We start from the raw sequence: 13,245 nt of genomic DNA, 5'->3' as shown, positions 1-13,245 counted from the left end.
TAAAGACCTACAGTCTTGCATCATAGAGATGAGATATACATACACACACACACATATACCTATACATACATACATAAATACAGATCTGGAGATCAGGCTTAACAGTTAAGGCACTTGCCTAAGAAACCTAAGGGCCCAGGTTCAATTTCCCACGACCCATGTAAGCCAGATGCACAAGGTGGTGCATGCCTCTGGAGTTCATTTGCAGTGGCTGGAAACCCAGATGTGCCCCTTCTCCTCTCTCTCTCAAATAAATGAATAAATTAATATTTTTTTTTAAATATAAGCATGTTGGCACCCACTTTTAATCCCAGAACTTGGGAGGCAGAGACATGAGGATTGCTGTGAGTTCAAGGCCAGCCTGAGAGTAAGAGTGAACTACAGGTTAGCCTGGGCTAGAGCAAGACCCTACCTCAAAAAGCAAAAATAAAATAAGTACTTAAAGCCAGGCGTGGTGGTACACGCCTTTAATCCCAGCACTCAGGAGGCAGAGATGGGAGGATCACCATGAGTTCAAGGCCACCCTGAGACTACACAGTGAATTCCAGGTCAGCCTGAGCTAGAGTGAGACCCTTCCTCGAAAACACAAACAACAACAACAACAACAAAACATAATAAGTACTTAAAATTCAAAACAAATATAACACTGACAGAGAAATAAATGTTTCGGAAAAGGTTTTTTAAGTAATATAAAACTTGGGCTGGGGACATGGCTTAGCAGTTAAGGTGCTTGCTTGCAAGGTCTGACAACCTGAGTTCATTTCCCCAGGACTCACGTAAAGCCAGATGCACATTGTGGTACATGCATCTGGAGTTGCAGGGGCAAAAGGCCGTGGCACACCCATTCTCTCTTTGTGTGTGTTTGCCTTGACCCTCTCTTTTTGCAAATGAATAAATATTGAAATAATATAAAAAATCTTATGTTGGAGAGATGGCTCAGCAGTTAAGGTGCTTGTTTGCAATGCCAAACAACCTGAGTTTGATTCCCCAGTAACCATATAAAGCCAGATGCACAAAGTGGTACATTCATCTGGAGTTTGTCTGCAGTGGCTAGTGACCCTGGCATATCCATTCTCCCTCCCTCCTTGCAAATAAAATAAATAAATAAATAAAACTTAAGCCAGGCATGGTGGTGCACGTCTTTAATCCCAGCACTCAGGAGACAAAGGTAGGAGGATCGCCTTGAGCTCAAAGGCACCCTGAGACTACACAGTGAATTCCAGGTCAGCCTGAACCAGAGTGAGACCCTACCTCAAAAACACAAAACAAACAAACAAACAAAAAAAAAAAAAAAACCTTAATCTTGGCTTTCAAATATATTTGTCAATACTTTTGTCATTCTATTCAATATCACTATTTGTGGCCTTTCCATATGCTTTGTATGACTGAAGTATACTTAACACAAACTTTTGAACATTTCTAACTACAACTTCAATGTCGTATAAAGGAATTACTTACAGGGACATTGAGTGCATACTGTAGTCCTTGAGGAAGTCTTTCATGTGTTTCCATCTGTTCTTCATCGTTTTTCACGGTCTCCTCATGGACCATGAGTTCATCATGTGATATCATATCCTGCTGTCTCATCTCACTCTCCTGTAACACTTCATCTGCAGCAAGGATCTCCTGATGAGGCAGACTTCGATCTTGAAGGACTGAATCCTGCAGCTCTCCAGACACGGTAGACTGGCCAGACACTCCACCCATTACAACCATTGCCCTGGAAGACTGCATTTCGTCTATGCCGCCACATTTAAGAAACAATCCTTCCAGTTTGTCGTCAATGTTCATGCTTAAGTATAACTGCCTAAAAAGACCAAGTTTGGCAACAAAGCATAACAAATTAGTTTATACATCTACTTGACTTGATACCATTTCAAATTATGAAAGGTATTCATTAAGGTTAAAAAATTATTCATGTAATTTAAAGCTTTTAAATTACCAAGACTGGCTTCCAACGGCCAGTAAAATAAGACACAAATTTCCCTTTTACTATAATGGCATGAAACTTTAATCTCATTACTGAAAATGAACCTAACAAAATAAAGGGTACCTGAAATTTCAGTTAGAGTTAATACATTATTATTTCTTAAAATATAAAAAGAGATGAGCTCAATAAAGCACAAACTGACATAGAAAACTATCAGTCAATCATTAAAAATAACTTGGTGGTTAGGCTGGGGAGATGGCTCAGCAGTTAAATGTGCTTACTTGCAATGCTTGCCAGCCCAGGCTCAATTCTCCAATACCCACATAAAGCCAAGCACAAAAACTGACACAAGCATCTGGTATTCATTTGCAGAAGTAAGAGACCCTGCCAGACCCATACACACACACAAATAATTAAATAATTTCTAATTTAGTAATTAATCATGTAAAGCACAAAGTGAATTTAAAAAAAAATTAAAGGCTGAAAAGATGGCTCAGCAGTTAAAACCCTTGCCTGTAAAGCCTAAGGACCCGAGTTCAATTCCCTAGTACCCACATAAAGCCAAATGCACAAGGTGCCATTTGTGTCTAAAACTCGTTTGTAAGGCTTGAGGCCCTAGTGTGCCCATTTTCTTTCTCTGCCTGCCTCTTTCGCTCTCTCACTCTGTCTCTCAAATAAATAAAATATTTAACCACCAAAACCAACATTCAAAACAGCATTAATAGACAGGCATGGTGGTGCATGCTTTTAATCCTAGCACTCAAGAGGCTGGGGTAGGAGGATGGCTGAGAGTTTGAGGACAGCCTGAGACTACATAGTGACTACCAGGTCAGCCTGGGCACAAGACCCTTACTAAAAATAAGAAGAAGAAGAAGAAGAAGCCAGGTGTGGTGGTGCACACCTTTAATACCAGCACTCAGGAGGCAGAGGTAGGAGGGTTGCCAAGAGTTTGAGGCCATCCAGACACTACATAGTAAATTCCAGGTCAGCCTGAGCTAGAGTGAGACCCTACCACGAAAAATCAGAAAAAAAAAAGAAGAAGAAGAAGAAGAAGAGGAAGAAAAACACAGAGCAAAACAAAAAGAAAGAAAGGGAAGAGAAAGCAGAAATAACATAGTTCATCCATCGCACTAATATTAGGTCTTAAAAAAAAAAAATCTAGGGGCTGAAGAGATGGCTTAGCAGTTAAGGTGCTTGCTTATAAAGCCAAAGGGCCCAGGTCTGATTACCCAGTGCCCATGTAAATCCAGATGCATAAGGTGGTGCATGCATCTGGAATTTATTTGCACTCGCTGGAGGGAAGAGGAGGGGAGAGTTAGATGGCAGGGAAGGGGAGGGAAGGGCAGAAGAGGGCAGGGGAGGGGAGAAAAAAGGAAAAAAGACAAAGGAAAAGAGGAAGAAAAGTTCAGAGAAATCAAAGTATACACATGTGAATGTACTCAGACATCTAAAATGGTAACATTAACACTGCCACTGGTTGGTGAAATTATTTTTATCATTTTATTGAAAACTTCAATATGGACTATATCATAATACCCTCCCAATACTTTTTAACCCTCCCAACTCCCCCTCCACTGAACCCTTTCCACCTAGTCTCTCTTCTACTTTGATGCTATCAATGTTTCCTGCTATTATGCAGGTCTTGTGTAGGTACCATCAGGCACTGAGGTCATGAATATCCAGGCCATACTGTGTCTGAAGACAGCACGGAAAGCATTCCTTCCCTTCCTTTGGCTCTTACTTTCTTTCTGCCACTTCTTCCACGGTGGTCCTTGAGCCTTGGAGGGTGTGGCAGAGATGTATCAGTGTCAAACACTCCACTGTCCCTTTTTAGTACTTTGGCTTTAAAAAAAAAAATTGAGAGAGAGAACTGGCACTCCAGGGCCTCAGCCACTGCAATCGAACCCCAGACACTTGTGCTACCTAGTGGGCATGTGCAACTTTGCGCTTGCCTCACCTTTGTGCCTCTGGCGTACATGGGGTCTGAAGAGTCAATAATGGGTCCTTAGGCTTTGCAGGCAAGTACCTTAGCCACTAAGCCATCTATCTCTTCAGCCCCACTTTAGCCATTTTTAAGTCACCCCAGTGGTCACCACTACAAAAGAGAAGCTTCTAAGCAAAAGTGAGGGCAGCATTAACACAAGAACATAAACATGCAGTATGATGGGCATAATTTACCCGACAACAATAGTAGTTTCCCCTCTAGGGCTTAAGACATCCTCAGCCCTAGGCTGTTAACTAAGTTTTCAGTACCAGGCACGAATTCCCTCCTGTCAAGTGCGCCTTGAGTGCAATCAAACAGCAACTGATTTCCCCCAAAACAGTCATGCCATTGCCCCAGGTGGTTCATGAAATAACTTTTCTAAGACTTATATCTAACTTGAAAGCTTTATCTACTAGACCTATAAAAATGATTACACTATCTGATCCATTATTATAAGATGAGCAAATTTTTTGTTGTTTTTTTGAGGTAGGGTTTTGCTCTAGCCCAGGTTGACCTGGAACTCACTATGTACTCTCAGAGTGGCCTAGAACTCATGGCAATTCTCCTACCTCTGCCTCCCTACTGCTGTGATTAAAGGCATGTGCCACCACACATAGCCAAGCAATTTTTTAAATTACTACTTGTGTTCATGTGTAATATGTGAATAAATACCAGGGTCATGGCACATGTATTCAGATCAGAGGACAACCTCAGAGTGTCAATTGAAATCTTTCACCTTGTTTGAGATAGGGGACTCTTTTTTTGTCACTGCAGAGGCCAGAAGAGCTAACCCTTGATTTTAGGGTTCTCCTGACTATCCCCCACCAACTACCAAAGGCACGTAGGAATTAGACTCACAGGCACCACTGTGTGTGTATCCAGCTTTACATGAGTGCTAAAGAGCCAAGCTCTAGTCATGAAGCTTGCACAGCAAGCCCTTTTAACCCTGAGCCACTTCCCCATCCCAACAATATATTCACGCAGATCTTCTAGTGTTGGTGACTATAAATTAATATTTCACTTGGTTATAGTAACTAATATGAAAATAATCACAAAACCCAAGGAAATATCATCTCAAAGATCCAAGTGTTATTATGAAGCTATTTTTTCTTTTGAAAAGTATTTTTTTATTTACTTATTTGTTTATGAATGGAAAGAAATGAATGGGTACACCAGGGTCTCTAGCCACTGCAAACAAACTCCAGGGCATGCGCCACCACATGTATCTGGCTTATGTGGATTCTGGAGAATCAAACCTGGGTCCTTGGGCATCACAGGCAAGTGCCTTATCTACTAAGCCATCTCTCCAGCCCATTATGAAGCTATTTTTAAAAAACCAAAAACTGGATTGTGGAAAGGCAGGAAGATGGCGGCATGAGCGCCAATTTGCTAGGGGTGCCGATGGGGACTGGCGGCGTTGCGACAGGCTGTGGGAAGGTGGCCTGGAACCCCGCTGCCGGGCCCTTCAGGCCGCGCCCTCCAGCAGCCAGTCCCCATGGCGCTTGTTGGGCACCTTGTGTCTGCAGCCACCACCGCTCATCTCCAAGCGTCTCACCCCACTGCAGGAGAAGATGGCCACCCTACTGAAATAGAGAAAAGCCTGTGTTCAGACCATGAGCTTCGTGTTCTAGATGAAGCCCAGAGACTGGCAAAGAAGAAAACTGACCTCTATGATGATGAACAAGATGAAAAAGATATTATGCTTGTACAAGATTTGGAAGGTATGTGGGAACAGACATTCCAACAGTTCAAACTTCGTGCTTGCGTAACAGACGATGATAAAAAGAATGACCAAACCTCACTGCATTGTAAACTAGACAAGAACCTTGTCCTGCTAGTCAGAGAGAAGCTTGGAGACCATGATGTTAGGCTCCTGCCTCAAGTGGAGTGGCAGCCTGGGGAGACCCTCCAAGGGACAGCTGAACGAATGAACGAACCCTGGCACTCTCTCAGAGAACAAGATGAAAGCCAAGTTCCTAGGAAATGCACCTTGTGGTGATACAAGTTCAAGTTTCCCCAGGCAATGCGGACACAGAGTGACTTTGGGGCCAAAGTGTTCTTCTTCAAAGCACTGCTGCTAACTGGAGACTTTTCCCAGGCCGGGAAGAAGAGCCAGCACGGTACGTAAGGAGGAGCTGGGCGACTACCTGCAACCACAATACCTGGCTCAGGTTAGGAAGTTTCCCCTGGACCTCTGATGGACTAAGCTGCCTGTGGACAATGCTCATAGGTGGTTAAGGCCTCAAGGACACTGTATGATTACCCACATTTACAGGGAATATCAAACAGCAAACTACATTCTAGGAGCTCAATGATCCGTCACTGTGTTTGACTCAGCTAACTCACCCTTTGAGGACAACAGGCTTTGCCCAGGGAAGAGGGAATTGTCTATTAGGAGCCTTCCTATTTTTCTCAAGCTGAGAACTGAGAATTACCTTATAGTGAATTAACTCTGGCTTATTGGGCTTAGAAAGAACACAGGAAATGAATCGACCTAAAGCCCTGAGTTCTGTGAAAGCTAACTGCACAAGAAAAATCTGGTTTTATATAGCTACCTAACTATTTTCAATTTTGGTTTTCCCTTTCCACCTTATACAAATCTATCTTAGGGAATAAGCATGCCCCTCCCTCCTTACCTCCCTCTGTTCCCTCCCCTTTTGAAAGTTTATACTGGGGGCTCCACCAGGTTGAAGGTGTCCTTTAAGATCACGCTCACGTCGGACCCACAGCTGTCCTACAAAGTACTCAGTGTTCCTGAAAGTACACCTTTCATAGCAGTCTTAAAGTTTGCAGCAGAAGAATTTTGAAGTTCCTGCAGCAAGAAGTGCCATTATTACTAATGATGGAACAGGAATAAATCCTGTTCAGACTGCTGGAAATGTTTTTCTAAAGCATGGTTCAGAAGTACAAATTATTCCTAAAGATCGCATTGGAATACATGCAACTTGGAGCAGTTACTGACCAGAATAAATATTGATGTTTGTTGCTGCTGTAAAACTGAAATCAGGTATTTAAGATTCTATGAAAACACCAAGAATCAAAGAAACAATGAACGGTGGCTCTTCTGTCCCTTATTGTTCGTACTTTTCATATGAAATGGGAAGCCTTATGAGTGAAGGGTACAACCTCCAGAGAAGGTGGTACCGTTGACGACTGCTACCTCCTAACAATTGAGAGTTCACTTGTGGCAAATGGATTATCTGACTTGACTAATAATTCTTAGGCAGAACATTTGGAAAGTTAAAGTTCACTTACTCTTACATCATACTTGTATTTGAGTTAAAATATAAAAGGATTGTGGGTCATGGATGACAACTGACTTGATATTATCTTACCTGCAAACTCATAGTTTGATTACTATATAGTCTGATGAAGTTAATAGGCATTTCACTGAAAAGCTGTCTTGGTTTTTTATTGTTTAGAGCTTTTTTAAGTTTCAACCTTAATATATCCTATAAATTTTAATTTCTCATCATGAAGCCAACAAGTAAATTTTTAGATCTATCCATTGTATCTACAAATTGATGTCTTACACCAAATATTTTAACTGTGATCTTGTAAAATTCAGCATTTATAACTGAATTGACAAAAGTAGAAAGAAAAAAACTACTGAAGGACTTGAAAAAAAAATAGCTGAATTGGTAAAGTGTTTGCCTTGCATGCATGAGGAAACAAACACACCTTTAATCCAAGCACTCGGGAGGCAGAGGTAAGAGGATTGCTGTGAGTTCAAGGCCACCCTGAGACTACATAGTGAATTCCAGGTCAGCCTGGACTAGAGTGAAACCCTACCTTGGAAAAAAAATTAAAAAGTCAACAATGGTGTTAGTGAGCAGTGGACCCTACAAGCTTTAAGGCTAGACAGCCAAGCAAAATATACCTACTGATGCAATGGTGGCATGTGTGTTATGGGGGGAAAACAACTGCTGATTGGTCTTGAGGACCACTCCACAAAAGGCAATTTTTGCCTGGTACTGAAAACCTAATTTAAAAAAAAAAAAAAAAAAAAAAACTATGGCTTGAGAGGTAATAAGCCATAGGGAGAACTACTACTGTTTTCTGCCTAAATGCACATTCTATGTCAACCTAAATACTTATGCTTATGCTCATACAGTAATGCTACTCTCACTTTTGGTTAGAGCAGCTTCTCTCTTCAGATGGTGGTAACCACTGGGGTGACACAAAAATGGTCAAAGTGGAGTTGGGAGGGATGGCTTAGCAGAAAAGGCACTCACCCGCAAAGCCAAAGGACCCAGGTTCGATTCCCCAGGACCCACGTAATCCCAGGACCCATATGTACAAAGTAGAGCAAACTTCTGGAGTTCGTTAGCAGCAACGGAATGCCCTAGCACACCCATATTCTCCGTCTCTCTCTCTCTCATAAATAAAATTTTTAAAAATGGTCAAAGTGGGGCTAGAGAGATGGTTTAGCAGTTAAGGCATCTGCCTGCAAAGTCTAAGGAGCCAGGTTCAACTCCCCAGAACCCAGGTAAGTCAGTAGGGAAGAAATGATTTCTAATACTGTCTTCCAGACAAAAAGTGACCATGGAATTCATGACTTCACAGTGGCTAATGCTACCTATACAAGATTTGCATAATAGGAAGGGAAAAAATGATGACATCAAAATAGAAAGAATAAGGGATTCAATGGAAGGGGGTTATTTGCAAGGGAAGAAAAGGAAAGTTGTGGGAAAGCATTACAATCATGCTATGCTGTCTACGTGTACAGAGGTGGTAAATTTAAAAAAAATTCCTAGCCGGGCGTGGTGGCGCATGCCTTTAATCCCAGCACTCGGGAGGCAGAGGTAGGAGGATAGCTGTGAGTTCAAGGCCACCCTGAGACTACAGAGCTAATTCCAGGTCAGCCTGGACCAGAGTGAGACCCTACCTCGAAAAACAAACAAACAAAAAAAAAAAATCCTAAACCACGCATGGTGACACACGACTTTAATCCCAGCACGTAGTAGGATGAGGTTGAAAAATCACCTAGAGTTTGAGGCCACCCTGAGACTACATAGTGAATTCCAGGTCAGCCTGGGCTAGGGTAAAGCCTACTTCAAAAAACCAAAAGTACTGACCTTTTCAAAATTGTTCCTACAAATACGCCATACACAGTAACAGGCCAGATCATATCCCTATGATCCTAAATTAAAGCAAATATTCAGAGTTAGATTACATAGCCTATAACTGTGCTTCTGAGACCATTTTCCTGAAATATTAGAAAAATACTTTAGTATCAACAAAAATTGTAGTATCTATGAACACTGCTCAGATAAGACGGGGGGGGGGGGAATGGGGTTTCAAGGTAATGTTTCACTCTAGCCCAGGCTGACCTGGACTTCACTATATAGTCACTGGGTGGCCTTGAACTCAATCCTCGTGCCTCTGCCTCCTGAGTGCTGAGTGTTAGGCATGTGCCAACACACCCAGCTCAAGACTTTTTTTGTTTGTTTGTTTAGTTCTTTGAGGCAGGGTCTCATTCTAGCCCACACTGACCTAAAATTCACTCTGTAATCCCAGGCTGGCCTTGAACTCATGGCAATCCTCCTATCTTTACCACTTGAGTGCTAGGGTTGAATCAAACTGGGAGGAAAGGACTGGAGAAATAGCTTAGTGATTAAGGTGCTTGCCTGCAAGGCCAAAGGACCCATGTTCAATTCCCCAGGACCCACATAAGCCAGATGCACAAGGGGTGCATGCATCTGGAATTCGTTTGCAATAGCTGGAGGCCCTGGTGTGCCCTCTCACTTTCTCTGTCCAATGAATAAATAAATAAAAATAAAAAATATTTTTTAAAAACGGGGTGGGACTGGAGAGATGGCTTAGAGGTTAAGGCCCTTGCCTGCAAAGCCAAAGGAACCAGGTTTGATTCTCCAGAACCCACATAAGCCAGATGCACAAGGTGGCACATGCATCTGGAATTTGTTTGCAGTGGCTGGAGACCCCGGCATGCCCATTCTCTATCTGCACCCTCCTCAAATAAAAATAAATAAATAAATAGAAAGAGCTAGAGACATGGCTTATAGGTAAGGCACTTGCCTGCAAAGCCAAAGGACCCACGTAAGCCAGATGCACAAGGTGGGGCATACATCTGGAGTTCATTTGCAGTGGCTAGAGGCACTGGTGCACCTATTCTCTCCCCACACACACACACTCTCCCCCCCCCAACACACATATCTCTCAATAAATTTTTAAAAATTTTAAAAAAGCAAGAACCAAGTCAGATGGACAATGATGTTCTTGAGCTCATTCAACAAGAGTGGGGTTGCAATCCTTCCTCTAAGGTTCAGGTGAACTAGGGCAGACAACGCTGCAAAAAGCAGAGAGGAGAGAAGGAAAGGGCCTGGTCTGAGCCAACTTATCCTAATGTCCTTTAGCAGATTATTTCACTGAATTCTTTCCTCTTTTCAAGATTTAGTCTTTCCTCTACCTAAGAAGGAAGGTAGGTCTAGGAAAAGGGTTGTTTTTCACTTATTAATATGGATTCATGGCATCAGTTTTTCTTAATTTGCAGTTTGCTGATCCTTCTTAAATATACTAAATCAACTAGGGACCCACCCTTCATCAGACTCAGAGGTACCATGTGGCCAGCCAGGCTCCTGGCTCAGCCCTGTACAAGCACCAACTCTGCACTCACTGTGGCAGGACTGGGGCCCCATCACCTTCCCAGCACTGCAACCGGTTCAACTATGACCTAGTGAAAAGCTGCCTCAATGGGCTCAGACAAAAGAAACAGACATCTGTGGGCATCAGCTTTGTGGCAGGTGGCATCTCATGACAGTGTGCCTCAAATCTACCCTTTAGTGCTGTGAAGTAGCAGTAGGCCATGCTGGGGCCAATGTAGATGGTGAGAATCAAGCCCCCAAGCACCAACTCCATCTGGGTACTGCTGCACAATACAGGCTGAAATGGGCACCAGGGAGCAGGTGCCCTCCCAAGGACCATCAAGGCTGGACCTGTGCCATTAGGAACAGCACTTATAAATTTAGCAAAAGTTAGCCGGGCGTGGTGGCACACGCCTTTAATCCCAGCACTCGGGAGGCAGAGGTAGGAGGATCGTCGTGAGTTCAAGGCCACCCTGAGACTCCGTAGTGAATTCCAGATCAGCCTGGGCTAGAGTGAGACCCTACCTCGAAAAACTTAAAAATAAATAAATAAATTTAGCAAAAGTTTCTTCCAGAGGTTCAGCCAGTAAACAGCCTCTAGGCCACTGAAGGGGGCAAGAAGTCAATGAAGCTTCACACAGGTGTGGGCAGGAGACTGAGCAAAATGCCTTTCCCTCAGCCCTGGGGAAGGCCACATGTCATTCCCTCCCAACCCAGTCATGCCAGCTGCCCTCACAGCCTAATCCCTGCTGTTCCCCTTTCCCAAGACTGAGCTTTCTACACAAATGTGACAACTGCCCCGCTCTGTGGTGCCAGGCTTGGCTCCATAAAGCTATTCATTCCCTGTCTAAATATGATGTCCTTCAAAAAAATATTAAATTAGAAGGGAAGTAGCATGCATTACTTTTTTTAAAGAGATTTTAATTTTTTTTTTTTAATTAACTTCAGGGAGGGAGAGAGGCAGATAGAGAAAGAGAGAATGGGCACACCAGGACCTCCACATGCTGCAGATGAACTCCAGACGCATGTGCCAACTTGTGCATTTTCATGGGTCCTGGGGAATCAAACTTGGGTCCTTTGGCTTTTTAGGCAAGTGCCTTAATTGCTAAGCCATCTTTCCAACCCATACATTAACTTTTGTGGATGGGATCTTCTGTTGTATTTGGGTTTGAACATGCAGGGAGGTTTGCCTCAGAGTCACCAGAAGAAAAGTTAAAGTCTATTGGCAGATAGGAGAGGTATAAGGAGGTACTTGTACAAGGTGTAAGTACAAGGAATAAAGGAGTATTTTTCCAAAGTTCTTCCACTTTCTTGTCCTATAGGCTTGTACAAATTATGTATGTCTGTCTGTCTGTCTGTCTGACTGTCCTGTTTCTGACTACCAACCTTTCTCATTGACAGATATTTGCTTCAGCTGTATAAAAATAATAGTAATTTAAAATAAAAAAGAAATACAATGTATAAAATAAAATCTTACCTGTAGCAGATGTCATCTAATTTAATATTCTGGATAGATTAACTAGGTTCAAATACTTAGAAATTAAGCTTTATAGCTTTACACACAGAGTAAAAGTCCTTTTAATAAGGAATTAAAACATGTGCCTTTAATATAATACTGTGACAATTATTGCCAAACCTCAGGGGACTGTTTAGGCTTGCTTTCAGAAATGAAAATTGGGCTGGAGAGATGGTTCAGTGGTGAAGGCATTTGTCTGTGAAGCCTATGGACCCAGAAGCCAGATGCATCTGGAGTTTGTTTGCAATTGCTAGAGACACTGATGTGCCTATTCTATCTCCCCCTCTCTCAAAATAAATTAAATTCTAAAAAAAAAAAAAAAATCAAAGTTAACAGAAATACATGAACCAAAGGGGCAATACCATTCATTTCTTTTCTTTTTTCTTTTTTTGGTGTTTGTTTTTGGAGGTAGGGGTCTCACTCTAGTCCAGGCTGACCTGGAATTCACTATGTAGTCTCAGGGTGGCCTCAAACTCATGGCAATCCTCCTACCTCTGCCTCCCGAGTGCTGAGATTAAAGGCGTGCACCACCACACCTAGCATCATTTTTTTTTAATTTTATTTATTTATTTGGTAGAGAAAGAGGGGGAGAGAGAGAGAGAATGGACACACCAGGGCCTCCAGCCACTGCAAACGAACTCTAGACACATGTGGCTCCCTTGTGCATCTGCCTAATGTGGGTCCTGGGGAATCAAACCTGAGTCCTTCAGCTTTGCAGGCAAATGCCTTAACCGCTAAGCCATCCCTTCAGCCCCACCTGACATCATTTCTACTTAAATATATAAAGCACTTAAAATGTTTACTGAGATTGTTTTTTAAGTGGAAGTTTCATGCATTTAATGAGAAAATGTCTTTCTAAATTTACTAACAGTCTCCATTAGAAAATAATTATTACAGCTGGAGACATGACTTACCAGTTAAGGCATTTGCCTGCAAAGACTAAGGACCCATGTTTGGTTCCCCAGGACTCACACGTAAGCCAGATGCACATGGTGGCACATGTGTCTAGAGTTCATTTGCAGTAACTGGAGCCCTAGTGTGTCCATTCTCTATCTGCCCCTCTCTCAAAATAAATAAATGAATAAATACAATAAATATAAAATAATTATTACATTGTCTACAATAACATGGAAAAGACAACTAAGATATGATGAAAACTAATAATGTGTTGAGGATCTACTAGGTATAAGGAACTGGGCTAGGCACCTTT

The 13,245-nt window shown here is 42.4% G+C and overlaps 1 protein-coding gene and 2 pseudogenes across 2 annotated transcripts in view; 2 read left to right on the top strand and 1 right to left on the bottom strand.

Annotated features, from left to right (window-relative positions):
* Nucleotides 1-13,245, bottom strand: part of Znf148 (zinc finger protein 148) — a 153,300-nt gene that overhangs the window by 88,677 nt on the left and 51,378 nt on the right. For both annotated transcript variants that reach the window (XM_045146744.1, XM_045146743.1), the window contains exon 4: nucleotides 1,459-1,807. In XM_045146744.1, coding sequence (XP_045002679.1) covers nucleotides 1,459-1,791 — 333 coding nt within the window. In that variant the 5' untranslated portion in view covers nucleotides 1,792-1,807. The remainder of the gene's footprint in view (nucleotides 1-1,458; nucleotides 1,808-13,245) is intronic.
* LOC101616812 lies at nucleotides 3,383-6,112 on the top strand (annotated as a pseudogene).
* On the top strand, nucleotides 6,533-6,875 carry LOC101616502 (annotated as a pseudogene).

Source organism: Jaculus jaculus, chromosome 4 (assembly GCF_020740685.1).
Source record: "Jaculus jaculus isolate mJacJac1 chromosome 4, mJacJac1.mat.Y.cur, whole genome shotgun sequence".
In the NCBI taxonomy this organism is placed as follows: Eukaryota; Metazoa; Chordata; class Mammalia; order Rodentia; family Dipodidae; genus Jaculus; species Jaculus jaculus.
The sequence above is the reverse complement of the archived record's forward strand: the minus strand, read 5'-3'. Positions and strand labels throughout refer to the sequence as shown.